Below are 14,820 nucleotides of genomic sequence, written 5' to 3' on the forward strand. Positions count from 1 at the left end.
TGTGGAATATTTATTGTCTTCATCCAAAAAAGCAGGTAATTGGCGAGAGCCTTGACTGCAGCCAGGCTGTGCGTCTCCATTTGCAGAAGTTACTGGAGAAAGAGGCTGTAACAGAGCAAAGTTGGCAAGGAGGAAGGGCAGGAGGCAGGTCAGACTGTCCACGGGTGGCCACGGAGGAGCTCATGGTTCAGGCACAGAGGATGAAGGCAGCACAGGGTGACAGCACCAAAACTGCAACGGGGAAAAGAAACCTCCACGGAGAAACCAAATCCAGCAGGCACGATAGAGAAGGGACCTCAGTGCATGGATTGGGCAAAATGCTGCAGCTTATCATTGCAGAAAAACAGATTTCTGTCGGGAGAGCAAAATTGTTGTCTGCTGTCCAAAAGAAAGCAGGTAGAGCCTGAGCTCCCCCGACTGCCCAGGACAACAGCACCAAGCCAGAACTAATAATTGTTTATACTCTTTTGTTTGAAGTGCTTGTAAGGAAGACCAGGGAAAACGGGATGTACAGACTTCCCTGTTTGGAGTAACAACCCAAAGCCCGCCAGATCCCAGAGTCTGCTGCCTGCATCAGTGTGGATGTGCAGAGGAACCAGCTGGAGAGCAGATTCTGAGGGAGCTGGGCCTGTTCAGCTGGAGAAGAGAAGGCTGAGAGGGGACCTGAGCAGTGTCTAGAAGTACCTCAAGGGAGGCAGTGAGGAGGATGGTGCTGGCCTCTTTCACTGGTGGCCACCGACAGAACTAGAGGAAATGGCCGGAAACTGAAGCACCAAAAGTTCCACAGGAACTTAAGGAAAACTTTCTTCCCAGTGAGGGTGCCAGAGCCCTGGAACAGGCTGCCCAGAGAGGTTGTGGAGTCTCCTTCTCTGGAGATCTTCAAACCCGCTTGGACGCAGTCCTGTGCCACGTGCTCTAGGTGACCCTGCGTGTGCAGGGGGTTGGACTGGATGATCTCTAGAGGTCCCTTCCAACCTTAAGGATTCTATGATTCTATGATTCTCCCACCTTCAACCCAGCTCCCAAGAGCCGCCGGCAGCTGCTGAACGGCAGGGTGGGCAGAGTTCAAGGAGTGGGTCAGGAAACACCTTGAACCGCGATGCAGCTACAAAAGCTGGCGCTGAGCTACCTATCTAGCAGAGGGAAGAGTGCTGGTCTGCTTGGGACCTGCCTACTGCTGAGTTAAAGGCGGCCAATTCAGTAATTTCCCTCTGTAAAGGAGGAAATAATATTAGCTGGCAATTTGCTGCAACTCGGTTCTGAATGGGGGCCACTTAGAATCACAGGAATGTTTAAAAAGTCAATCTCAATGCGAAAGAAAATTTGAGAGTTTGAGATACGGATCTTTGACTCTTCCTGACAATAAAATGAATCCCAAATGTCCATGTATCTCTTACGGAGAGGCAGCCACTTCCAGCTGGCGTTGAGAAAGAGGTGCAATAGGTAACAGTGGTCTCTCCATGAACGTATTGAGTACACGGGTTGCACACCAGCTGCCCAGCAGCTGCTATGACCTGTCAAGCATAGTAATAAACTTATAGAGTTAAAGGGAAAAGAAGAGAAAATTTAAGCCCATTTTCAGGATATTGTGCTGCGAGTGAATACTTATGGACTGAAATCCTTATGAAGGATGTGTCTGCAGGGAATATGCTAAATCAAGCCCTTTTGAACTTTTGATTAAATAATTGATGCATAATGCAGGATGTATAATATATGCATCCTTTTCCCATAGTTGCCTGGAAACCCATATGGAATGGCACTAGCAGTTCTGGTAAAGCATTTAATCTCTAAGTAGCTGGTAAAGACAAAGGAATAAAAAAAGTTTTAAAAATCACTAACTCATGTTTCTTTCCATTATTCGAGTATTGCAGGACACCAGAATTAGTAACTTACACAATGACATTGATGTTTTTATAGTACAGAGTGTTTTTCTGCTTTTATAGTACAGTGTTTTTCTTCTTTTCTTTTTTAAAGCTTGTTCTCTTTAGAAGTCATGTGAATGATTGTGAACCTCAGCTTCCATTAAAACGGAAAACAAATGTTTCCAACTTCTCTATTTTTATAATAATATTAATAATAATAATAATAATCAGGAAATATCCAAGAGAGTCAAGAGAGCAGGACAAAAATAAGAACAAAAATAAGAAACACTGTTGTTTTCAAGTGAGGGGATTTTTAAGCAAGTCTCTTAGAAGTCTGATCACTGAGGGTTTTTCAATATAAGAATGTACTGATCAAAAATTCAAGAGGAAGATTGTTCTCCCAGGAAATAATGCTTCAGATTGCAGCCAGACAGACCTTTTGCACTCCTCAAGTAGGCAACGTTGCTTGTCATTCAGCCTGATTGCTCTGTGACCCAGCCTGAATCTACCTTGTGCTTATCATTTCCAAGAGGGAATGAAATACCTGAGAAAACCCTACAGTAACAGCAGAACACTAACTGTGCAACCCTGAAATGATGAAGGATCGATTGATTTAATCCAAACCGTTCTATAATCATGATAATTATGTGGTTCCATTTCTGATGATATTCCTAATAAAACAAAAATGAGGGGCAACCACTGAATCAGAGATCTTCAGTGAAAGGCAGGATATTGAGAATGATGGTTTCCTGCCATCGCATGGACCTTCACAAGATTCTTGCACATAGAGGGAGCATGTCTTTTGGACTCTCACTTTAGAGAAAACAAATATTCACCAAGCCAAAGAAATAATATCCCTACAGCATGATGGCAAGTGGTCTCATTTAAGTAAAGAGAAACAGTTGCCAAATCCTAAATGAATCAACATATTAATAGGAAAGACTATTCCTTGGGTTCCTCTTTCCTTGGGAAAGACTATTCCTCTTGGGCTAGTATCAACAAGAGTATCCTAAGTATTGTAGGGAACCTACAGCTTTACATTTGGATACTTTTTGGAAAGGTTAAGATCAATGCATATTTTTTCATGCAGAAGAAACTGAACCTGGGTCTGCCAGTGGCGTCCTAGGCCAGTGGACAATGTAGAGGTGCACAGCTCCACTTTAAGACTTTCACATTTTCTGCCTCTGCTCCAAGTGCCTGGTACTGAGACTTTCAATCTGGGATGAATGGCATGTTGAGTAGGATTGATTAAAATGATACTTTGAAGCGTCAGCCCAGTACAGAAAATAAAACACCATTAATTTTATTTTGGTTTAATCAATTAAATCTTAAAATGTGATTGCCATCCTGAAAAGGGCCAATAACTCAGAATGTGATCTCATTATTTGCTACCCATACTGACAGTTTCTAGGATAAAATCAGTTTCAGCAGTCTGCTGTAGTGTTACAGGAGGCATAAAAGTACAGAATGAAAACAGCTTTAAGAAAAGCACCTAAAAATAGTGTGTTTACAATAACTGTCATTCATTCTCAGTGTGAAATTATTATATTTTAGGAGGGTGAGAAGTTATCCTAACTTAAAGCAAATGTAAAAAGGCAGATGAGATCAGAAAGGCACCCCAGAGCGCGTATGGAAATCAGGCTGACACGCTTCTGTGCCTCAGGGATATGACTACTTAAGCCTAAAGGAGGAAGGAGGTGGAAGGAGGTGGCAGAGAACACCCTGGACTCAGCCAGCATCTCCAATCCGCTTGTGGAGTTGGGCTTCCTATGCGGGAACAACTGAATTAACATTTGGACAAGACAAAACAAAGCAAAAAAGAGAAAAAAAATACTAATGCAGGAGAATATTGAAGGGAGAAATAAAAAGCCTGAAACCCTAAGGTGCTGGAATTAAACTGTCAGAGAAATGAACTCCCTTTCTGCCTGCATTAATTAAGCCCCATAATATAATCATCAGCATGGCTTTAAATTCAAGGCTTTCAGCTGCCAGTGATTTATTCTGATCTCAGGATATCAGCAAAATTTGCTGTTCTGCAGCCAGTGCCATGAAATAATCTCACAACATGCTCAGAGAAGACTATCAGGGACTGCAGCAGTTTTCCAGCTGTACAGCTCTGTATTAGTGAGTGGTGTTTAACCGTATAATGCTTTTGATTACGATATGTTTTTATGTTCCACTCCTGCTGCCACCATCGCCCACAGGGAATTTCCATGTGAACGTGGTATTTCATCTCAGCTGGCTTTTCTATATGAACAACTGGGTCTTAATAAATTCACTGAAATCATATATTAAGATAAACCAACTACACAATGATGACCAGGGGAAACTGTGCTTTTTGGTGACTTCTGAATACTGGTGAATGTTGTTAGATTTGTGCAGCTGCTGTCATGGGTCACTCCTGCCTTGTTTCAGGACTGGTTTTCCATACGTGAATGCTAGAGAGAAACACCTGTCTGCAAGCCCCTGCTATATCAAGATGACACCCTGATGGGGACTGTGCACGGTGGCCACATATATTGGCTTTTTCAAAACTTGTTCTGATCTCCTGGAGGTCAACTGAAGTACAATACCCTAATGTCAGCCTGGTCAGAGTGACGGTGGTCCCTAAGGTTTCCAGGTTCTGTGACTGACCAGGACTTTGCAGACCTGACAGTGCTCACCTCGAGTTCTGCCTCCTCGCTTGACTCCTGCAAGGCGCATTCCTTGGGCCGCCTCTGAAGCACATTTAGAAGCTTTGGCTGCTGAACTTGGCCATCCACATTTTGCATTGCACAGATTGGGATAAACACACGCTACTTTTGATCAGGTTTCTGCACCTGCTTCCTCTCTACTTTCATTTTCCCAAATAACAAAACTTAGTGCCCAAAGAATCAGGGCTCGGTTGTTTCCGAGAGCACATCAGTGACCCCCTGGAGCTGTCACGGGCAGCTCACACACTCCTGCTTTCCATTCTCAGGTCGGACGATGGTGTAACGAGCAGCAGGGATTTCTTCAAGGCTTTCCTTCCCGTGCCATTGGTTCTCATTTGGAATTATTCACGGGACAACCTTGGGGTCTTCTCAAGACTTTTTTTCCCCTTTATTTAACATATGAGGTATCCACAGCTTGAGTTAATCTCTATGACTAAGAGAAGACCTACTCAATAAAAATTGTCAGCAGAAACAGAGAAGCATAAAATGAGTTTTTTACTCACACTATTGCTAATAAACCTTCTCAGCCTTAGGATCCCTACATGTACAGTTTTGTGGGTCTCTCACTTCTTGGGATTTTGCCACATATTGCGTCCTACATTTAGGCCTGGGCAGACTCAGAAGTGTGTCAGTAAATAATTTGTAAATGTTATTGTTACTTATTTGTAGTCTTGACATAGGAAAAGAAGAATGCTTAAATCTGAAAGAAACTTCTTTAAAAGATCAACACTGCAATTTTTTCAAATGTATCTACTTATCATGTTCTGAGTTCTTACGAAAAATGCCTTGCTTCTCTGAGGAATAAGGCTAGACTGGATTCAATTTTATCCTGTTTAATAAAGAATTACAATGACTGATATTGATTTTTTCTCACTCTGCTGATTTTATTTAAACTGTCTGTTGGTTTAAATTCTCAGAGAGATTTTTATAAAAGAAATACTTTTCACACACGCACTAGTTTTCCACAAGCTTTACAGAATTATCATGATGGCACATACTTGTAAGTTTGGAGAATATTTAATAAATATCTTTAAAATTATTTATCTTGTGCCAAAATTAACTGCATGTTAGTACTTGTAATAAGATAAAGCAATTGATTTAATCAGCAGTGTTGGCATTCAGAGTACAGCATATGTAGGGGCATTCTTTTTCCTTGTTACTTGTTCTGTAATCTTTAGCTACATGTTTTAACAAGCTTAAGGAGACCTGTTGCTAGAAAGAATGGCTCTTCGAATATCAAAGTATATTCCTGCCCCTTACACACTCCCTAACTCACCAGTAAAATGCATCCTGCCAGTAAAAGTTTCAGCAAAGCACTTTTGGACTGCAGGAAGAATTCACAAAGCAAGAAAGGAAGACAAACCCCCTTGCACTGCAAAGAAGTGAAGCAAAAATCACATGGGTTGTGTATATGGTATATATATATATGTAGCTGCCTGCTCAGTGTTATCCTAGGACAATTGCACACTGCTCTATGCTAATATGTACCTTTGGGTAAAAGAGATGGTGTTAATAAATAACTCTGCTTTTCTTGGCAGACACCTCAGGTGTTCGAAGCTGCTTCCTGCTTCCATCCTTATTACGCTTCCAGGATACAGCCAAGAGCAGCTCCCTGCAATTTATTAAATCAGTTCTTTCAAAAGAATCCCTTAAATACAATTTCTCCAAGCAATTTTTTCCCAGTAAATCTGACCTGGCATAAGTGAGTGAAGCACTAGTGAATGAAGAGCAGAGCAGAAGAGCACAGCTAAAAGAAGTCAAAGATGGCCTGAGCGACCAGAGGTGCTCTACACTACCAGTCTTTGAGATTTTTCTTTTTATAGTTTCCATTAAATGAAGCAGCTCAGACACAGCAGGAAGAGGTTTTTTTCCCTGAACCTACTACTGGGTGGTGCATAATGGCTATTGCTATAAGGGAGAAAGTAAAAAAGAAACGCACAGAGTGGCTGCGTTGGCCAAAGGGCTGTCTGCCTGCTGGCTGGGGCACTACCTGGTTGAGCAGTTCTGTGGCTGGAGGTTGTGCCTTGCACAGCCCCTGTGCAGAGCTTGAAAGCACACCAGGTACATCAGGGACTTCTCTCCCCACCAACAACGCGACGTCATGTGGGAGAGCAGCAGCCTTGCAGAGGCAGAGCAGAAAACTGTAGCTGACAGTGACAAAGAAGTACAGAACTCAGCCACTCCAGACAACAGGAGTCATTCCATAAGAGGCATCGAACCTCATTCTTAGGATGACATTTTTGCTGAACTGAAGTCAGTGGCTGGGCAGGTACTCCCCCGTCCTAAGTAAGTTTTGCATCTCACACTGTGATACTAACCTCCAACTCCTACTTTGGTTAAACACATACCAAAAATAAGAGAAACGTGCCAGGGAAGTGATTGATAATAAGTGATGGGGTAATAAATAGCCTAATAAATACTCTTTAAGTGCTTTTCCTTGCAGTTTTGTCTCTCCGGTATGTTTGAACAACATAAACTAAACATTTTCTGTAAGGCAAATAGATGTGACCTCCAAGCCAGGCACTTTTTCACGAGCTGTAAAACTCCAGCCACACCAAACACTTGTTCTTCCTACTGCGAGCAGCAGAGGGGCGGGCAGGCCGTCACCCCAGCTCAGATACAAGGGCTAAAATAACCGATGGGCTCCTGGTTTTCTTTTCACTAGTCCTCTCCCTGCTGATACTGCTGACACGAATTCCCCTGGTTTGGAGCTTTTTGAACTTTGTATGGAAAGCTCTAATAAAATACATAAAACAAAATCCACCATTCTAAGTGTCTGCAAAATCAAACGGAGAACAAATGACATAATCCGCAACATGTTTTATATTTTTTTCCACTTTGAAATTCAGAGCTCTTCTCATAAATGTGGTAATAGATGCTATACCTGGAAAGGAAGAGACATTGAATCTTAGAAGAGAACTTTCCCACTAATCAAGTGGGAAACATCTCAAGAGAAAAACTAAAAGGAAGACGAGAGACATGCTGAGATTATGAGCAGGTTCATCCTCTTGAAAGAAGTCCCTCTCAGTGGCCTTCAGGAAAGAAAGAGGTTGACATTGCACTTACCTTGCAGGACCCCAGATAGAGGAGAACTATAAACACCATTTCTCCTCCATACAGCTGCTATAAAAGTGCTTAATTTGCAGGATATCACTGAACCATTATTTACAAGGAAATTAAACAATGTTGTTAATATGCTTAATTAATTAAAGCTGTGGTCTACATCATGACCCACCCTTCTGCAACTGAAATCCTTAGCATGTTCGAGGCAAGACCCTTACATCATAAACACATTGATATTTAAAAGCTCTCCGGGCCCTCTGATTAGTGCTTTTGGCCATGTATGATCCGGTGACAGAGCTGGAGGGCAAAACACGAGCGCAGCGAGCAGGTAACACGGATGGCAACCCGGGGGAAACGCTGCCATACTTACAGTTGCATTTCTTCTGAACAAATCTGAGCTTGCAGGCTGTTCTGTAGGTGGATAAGCGAATGCGATCCAGATCTTGGGCCCCTAGTGGAAGAGACAGTGGTAGAGAACACGACTTTTAGGAAGGAAGGTAGGGAACAGTCAGCCCACCGCGTCTGTCACTGTGAAGAGCAATCTGGTCAAGCTGCAGGCTAAAAGACACGCTGGCCAGGCTCCAACAGCAGGGACAACCTCCCTCTAATTTTAATATTTAACAACAAAGATCAGGACAAATATCTTCAGCTGACATGTCAGTACAAAACAAGATACTGCCAGCAGACCGAATTAGAAAGTGCATAACACCGGAGCTAAGAGAGCTAAAGGAATCCGCAGCATGAAGAAGGGGAAGGAAATATTGTGGTGATATGTTTGCTGGAAGGGGGACCTTAGAGAGGCAGCTCATGGGCTCATGCATGGTTTGGACCCAGCTGCTCCAGCTTAGAGAGCTGGCAAAGCTTCCAAAGCTGCTGTCCAGGCAATGCGGATTCGAGGCACTGAGCTGGGCTGTGGGGTTGCCCGTTCCTGCCCGTCCCACCTAACGTTGGCCAGGCCTGGGAGGAGGTAGAATCACAGAATCATTATGGTTGGAAAAGACCTTCAAGGTCATCGCGTCCAACCCTAGATCATCGAGTCCAACCCTGTACGGGGGGTGTAGGGACCCACTGCACTGCTCTTGGTGGCTACTGCATGGAGGGAGCAGAGCACGGGTCCCTCCTTTAGGTAGCCTGCTGCCATGTATCATTCATAAAGCTGTCCATAAAGCCCTGAAAAAGCAGAGGAGTAGACTGTTATTTAAATGCTTCTCCTTCTCGGCTGGTGTGTTTTACACAAGGGAGTGTTGTTACATAGCTACCGTGTAGCCTATGAAATGCAGGACTGCTTATTAATTATCACTCCACATAGCATATTTCAGACACACATTCAATTAAAACGTTGCATGCTTGTTTGTTCACTGGGGTTGCCCCTACAATAAGGAAAAAAAAGAAATGTTTTACTCTGTTGTGCAACCTCCTCTGTGGAAAGGCACTGAGCTACAAATAACAGAGCTTAAAGAACTGTCCACATGAAACACATCCAAAGGGGATCCTTAATTTAGGGGTAGAATGGAGTGAAAAATGGCCCTATTCTGCTTCTAAACACGTTCTCAAATGGGTTAAGATTCATTGTGACATTATGAGAGTGGCCACTCGGCCTCCCTGTCGTACACGTGGCCACGTCGGCATCGCTCACCCACTTTCCTGATCAATCTGGCACCCTGTGGACCCAAACATTTCAAGTGTGCTCTGCCCCATGAGATGAAGATCAGAATTACGTTCTTCCTCTTCCCCAGACCCTGCTCCTTTCCTGACTGGATTCTCCCACGCCATCATCCCAGGGCTCTCATGTACTTCCTCTTGCCAGTTGGCTGTCTTAACACCATCTGTTCCTGGAAGCAGCTACCCTCAACTACTTAACATCAGGTCTGGGAAGGTTTTTATTTTTTCCCATCCTAGGCTTTGTTGTTAAATTATGCAGTTCCTCTCTTCTTCATGAGGATCTTTTTGACAGTCTCTGAAAAAAATACATCTTTTCTGGAAGAGAGGGAAATTGTGCTTGTAACACTACGTCTTTCCATTTTTGATAGGACCAATGTGTAACATGAATACAACTTCTCCTTTTTTATGTGCAAGCTAGAAATAAAAGCTTTTAGTGCTTCTCTATAAATCTTCAGCCTTTAACGAGATGCCAAGATTCAAAGCAAAGTGTGACTCTGGCTCAGTGTATTTTCTTGGAGGCAGTATTAAACACAAATTAATGAGTCTGTAGGCAATAACATTGTTATTTTTACTATTTGCACATACAATTATGGATTGTATTATTTTAGGAGTAGGTGTTTTTGTTGATAAATCCCAGGAATACCGATTAATAGTACTATTGCTACATCTTTATGCTTAAATTAATCATGTTTTGCCACAGTTTGAGATCTATTTGTCAAATAACTTCTCTAGAAAAATGACTTCAGTTATATGTAGAATACCAAAAATAAGTGAGAAGATGTGTGGAACTGAGCAGGACAAATGAAACTCTGAATTTGCAGCTTGCCTACAGGACTGTCAGCGTGTCTGCTCACCTTCTTTCCCCAAGGCAGAATTTCATTCTGTTTCTTTTGAATATTCCTCTCATACATTGCAAGTTTTCACTGCTCTTTTTGTCCTGGATAATATGTTTTGGCAGCACAATAGCAATGCGTATTTTCAAGTCTTTTCATAAGAGCAGGCAGTAGTGTGAGCATGTCAGGTAAGACTAAGTGTAGTCTATTGATTCTGACATTCAGTGGCATATTTTGAGATATAAGACATAATCTAAACTTTGACCACATGACTCTGTAGATGATACTGGTTATGATACTAACTCACAAACGTTTATGACTTGGAAGCAGAGTGACAAGCCTTCTGCAGCAAAGAAATAGAGTTAAACTAAATTGCTCTACATAAAGGAGAGCTTACACACTGCCTAAAAGTTAATGTCATTTATGCCCGAACAAATTTCCTATTTAGAAAGAAAGGAATAGGTAGGTGCTTTTGCTCTCCTATGTAGCCTGGAACTTGTTCCACTTTCTAAAAATATAGTAGGGTTTTATTTACCATGGTCTGGGCAAGGAGTCTACAGACTCATAGCTCAGGTAAGAACCACAAACACTAGCGAAGTTGTCCATGAATCACATATTTTTTTCTTGCTCTGATGTTGGCAGGTTGTGGAGTTTAACTTCTTATCAGAAGCTTGTGTTTGTTACAGTGTTGAGAGACTTTGCATGATCCACACAGCATGTAGGGCATGTGGAGCACATGTTTTTGATAAACATCGATTTCGTGGGGTTTCACACAAAACTGAGGGAACCTGAGCGCCATGACAGAAGGATGAACTTCTGTTTCAGCTAAACACACTCTTCATACCGCAGAACTGAAGGGACTCTTTAAAAAACACAAATGAGCATCTACTGAATGTCGCAGACATATCTAATCTTCCACAAATCTCCCCATTTTTTGTGTAGCTGGAGCCTGATTCTCTTCATGCATATATGGGAAGAGGAGGGAAGCAGGCAAATGGGAAAGGATAGCACACAGCACAAAGTATGTCAAAATATTAAAAATGTGAAAGAAAAAAATAGTAGAAAATAGTCATTTGTGTACAGTACAGAAAAATAATTCCTCCTACTTCTCCAACTGCTCACTGTAAATTCGCATAACTTCCTCCTCACTCTCCCAAAGCAACCCCAAACCAGCAAAACAGCCTTCAAAGCTGCAGGAACAAACCATAAAATCCCATAGCAAATTCTTCAGCAAGTACAAAGTAGTTTCTGTTTTAGGAGCATTTCAAACTAACCAAAGTTAACTGGAGTGTTGTCATTGACTTTAGCTGCTGCAATATCAAGTTCTTTATATAACTATTAAAAGTATAGCACTGTTAGGATGTTTTTACTGTTAGGACCATTTGCAAGAGGCAGTCTGAATATGGAGTCCTCATTTCGGAGGGCTTAGGAGCATAGATGTAGGTCTTCATGTTGTGCTGGGCCTCACCTCTGGAGAAGAAGTTCTGAGCACATTTGACTCTCCTGCACAGACCTTGCCTTTTAATGTACACAGTTATCCAAGTCTCATTAATGCTCAGCTCAGTTTCTCCCAAAGGATGAAGCAGAATTACAAAGAAGAAAAAAAAATAAAAAGAGGAATTCTGTCCTGTTTGAGGAATAGTCTATTCAAAAGCAGTATCAATACCTATGCAAAGTTTTCCCGGCAGTTCTGTGAAGTGGGGGTCACCTGAATGTTTAAAACATGTAGATAATTTGCAAATTTTAAAATTAAGAGGCAAGATCTTAAACAGATGGATTCTCCAAAACCCCTCATATTTCAGAAAAACAGCTCTGAAAACTTTGCTTCTTTAATTCTGCTCCTTTTTGCTTTGTATCTTTAGGTTCTAAACACCAAAGTTTTGGCCAACAGGATAGATCTAGGTAACCTGCACTTAATGTTAACCCTAATACATATTTCAAAAAAAAAATATTCATAACAATCAAAGTTGTGTTGATAACACAACAAAAATAACACTGTTGTGTTATTTTTACTATATTGCAAGCCATAAATAATAGGAGGCTTCATAATTACAGACAAAGCTTAGGTAAATCTCATAAAAGGGTGCCTGTCTCAAACGTCACAGATACACAGACAACCTGTTTGGAAAATGGACCATTGCACGAAAAATGATGTATGTGAAGACTGTTAAAAGCACAGGAACTCTGATTAATATAGGATACCCATAAGATATTATTCTGCAAGTAACACATAGCTTCACTAGAAACTAAAAGATATGCTGAAGAAGTGGGTATGTGGTATATGAGACCATCATTTTTGGGTCAAGAGGCCATTGATTAAATGAATACAGTCACAGAAGCTGGTGTGGAAAAAATCCCTTCCCTATTTGGCCAAATAAGCCCATTTTCCTGTAGCTTTGGTTGCAAAATATAAAAAGCATTTGTGAAATCGAGACGTCAGATGCTTTTACTGTAAAGTTTCCATAATTTTTACTGACACTGCATTGCAACTGGCTTGATCTATCACAGTGAAACATGTCTAGGAAGTACTTACGCATTTCTGCAAACAGCTGCCTTCTTTCTGCCATGGTATTTCCTCTTTTCCCACAATCTTCAATCATTCTGGAAGACAAAATCATATAAAATACTGAGAATTATTCCCAGATCAAAAATATATACCAACATATTCAGAACGGATTATGGTAAACCTTTTAAGTTTACGTGGACACAGTGCCATTTGCGTGGTTGCAGGGGAAGCTGCTCCCACAATTGTCCTCTGTTCCCTGGCTTCTGCTTTCAAACATTTGTTTTCCCTCTCTTTCTCTCCCAAAGGCAATGTTCAGTTTTTCTGCTTGATGTAACTAACTGACTTACATAACATGAGCTCCAAACTCAGTTTACGTTTTCTTAAGAAGGCATCTTCAGTTTAAATTATGTAAGAGAGAAGGAATCATAAAAGATGCAGAAATTATCTTACAGTTCAGAAAATGCTTTTCTAGACAATTCTAGACTGAGGAGATGATAGAAAAAAATAACACAAGGGCAACTAAATCCATACTCCTCAACGTAACAGCCTCTATTTACTCAAGTAATTACACTTGAAATAGTCACTCAAATTCAATAACCACTCAAATTCAAGACAGTAAGGCTCTGATTAATTTCAATAAAAAACTCAGAAGCAAGAATATTTTCTTAGTACTCAGATACACAAATGTTGCAAGGACTATCAAGAGGGCTACAGCTGGATACAACAACTAGAACAGAGATGGCTTCTTACATTCGAACCATAAAAGACTTTAGAGTGAAAATAAGCATATTTAGTAGCACTCTGAAAATGAAGACAGGGAACCCTCCAGAACTTCCTATAGATAATCACTCTAGCAAACCAGCGTCCTTTCCTATCTGCCAAATCTGGAAGGGCTTCTGACCCACATTTTTAATCTACATCATTACCTCAACTAGTTTATGTAAAACACAGTTTGGCCACCTGAGATAAAAGGCAGACACTCTGTAGATCATGCAAGCCAAAATATCCCAGTGTCTCCCATGGCAAACCCACCGAGGTATTTAACAGGAACACTACTAGTACTGGATGTTGATGTTTACCATCTGCCTCACCAAACGACCATAGAAGATCAATTTCCTTTCATTTATCAGTGAAAAAAATCAGTCACCTAAGAGCTTCTATTTTCTATCTTTTCTTCTTTCAAGAAATGCACTGTTCAAGGGAAGTGCTGGTACATTATAACTGCCTCTTCCAAATGGCTGATCCAACCCTGAAACGCTGACAAGGGCTCCATTAAAGTGCTGTTTATGGTGGACACGTGGTGATGGAGCCGCAGTCCCGCCAGGAAGCGGCCCAAGGCCGCGGCCGCGTCGCGCTCGCAGGTAGATCCACGCTTGGCCGGCAGCGACACGGCCGCGGCCGTGCTGATGTTAACCTGGGTTAACACCTCCTGCCGCCCTGCAGAGACCCCAGCCCTCCGCAGGGCCCTTCCTTGACGTGGCCACTCGGCCCCCGAGCCGCAGAAGGTCACGTCTTGGAGCTCAGAGGCGTCGGGGAAGCCCCACGTCCCTCTGCAACGCGCCGAGATGCACATGCGGATGCACCGCCTGCACACCAACGAGGCAGCAAGGAGTAGCTTTTTTATTATTATTAAACATGCATCGGCTCTAAATCACGGCCAATAAAAGATGAAATATGGTATAATCCCATTAACCCGATCTTGGGTTCCCCACCTCCCTGTGTTTCTAATTGAACTTGGACTAGTCGACAAATTTGCTGCGGTAAATCAACAAATCTCCCAGCTCGGACAGGTTAATGAAACCCTTTAAAAAGAATATGTCTTTCACCAAGAAAGACAGTTGAGTGAACACTCCAGAGCAAATCCATTTTTGGATTAGTTTTTATTAGTGGTAGTATGGTTTGTAAGCCATTGTAATTTTCTCTGACTTGTCCCGTATTCAGAGTTATTCTACCAACCACACACAACTAGTTTTCAGACAATGTACTGTTTGTATTAATTGACAAAGATTGGCTTATTTTCTTTGGGCACAACCATCGCATCAGCTTCCAGTTTCCAGACACAATTTACTCTTAAACCTTACAGATTTTTGCGCTCTTGTTAATTTGCGCTCTTCGCTCCACAAAGGTTCTTGCACATTCATCAATCGCTTGTCTCATAAACATTCAAGTGCAAACTTGCTAGTCTTGCTACAGAAAATGAA

General features: G+C 41.8%; 1 protein-coding gene across 4 annotated transcripts in view; it reads right to left on the reverse strand.

The window, feature by feature from the left end:
- The window catches only part of DTNA (dystrobrevin alpha), an 85,459-nt gene extending 72,728 nt beyond the window's left edge, over positions 1–12,731 (reverse strand). For all 4 annotated transcript variants that reach the window (XM_088536341.1, XM_088536340.1, XM_088536339.1 and 1 more), the window contains exons 1-2: positions 12,647–12,731; positions 7,989–8,069 (exon numbers count right to left, since the gene is read on the reverse strand). In XM_088536341.1, coding sequence (XP_088392467.1) covers positions 7,989–8,069; positions 12,647–12,731 — 166 coding nt within the window. The remainder of the gene's footprint in view (positions 1–7,988; positions 8,070–12,646) is intronic.
- Between the last annotated feature and the right edge of the window lie 2,089 nt (positions 12,732–14,820).

Source organism: Tinamus guttatus, unplaced genomic scaffold (assembly GCF_059628265.1).
Source record: "Tinamus guttatus ecotype Peru unplaced genomic scaffold, ASM5962826v1 Tinamus_guttatus_pri_ptg000659l, whole genome shotgun sequence".
Lineage (NCBI taxonomy): Eukaryota > Metazoa > Chordata > Aves > Tinamiformes > Tinamidae > Tinamus > Tinamus guttatus.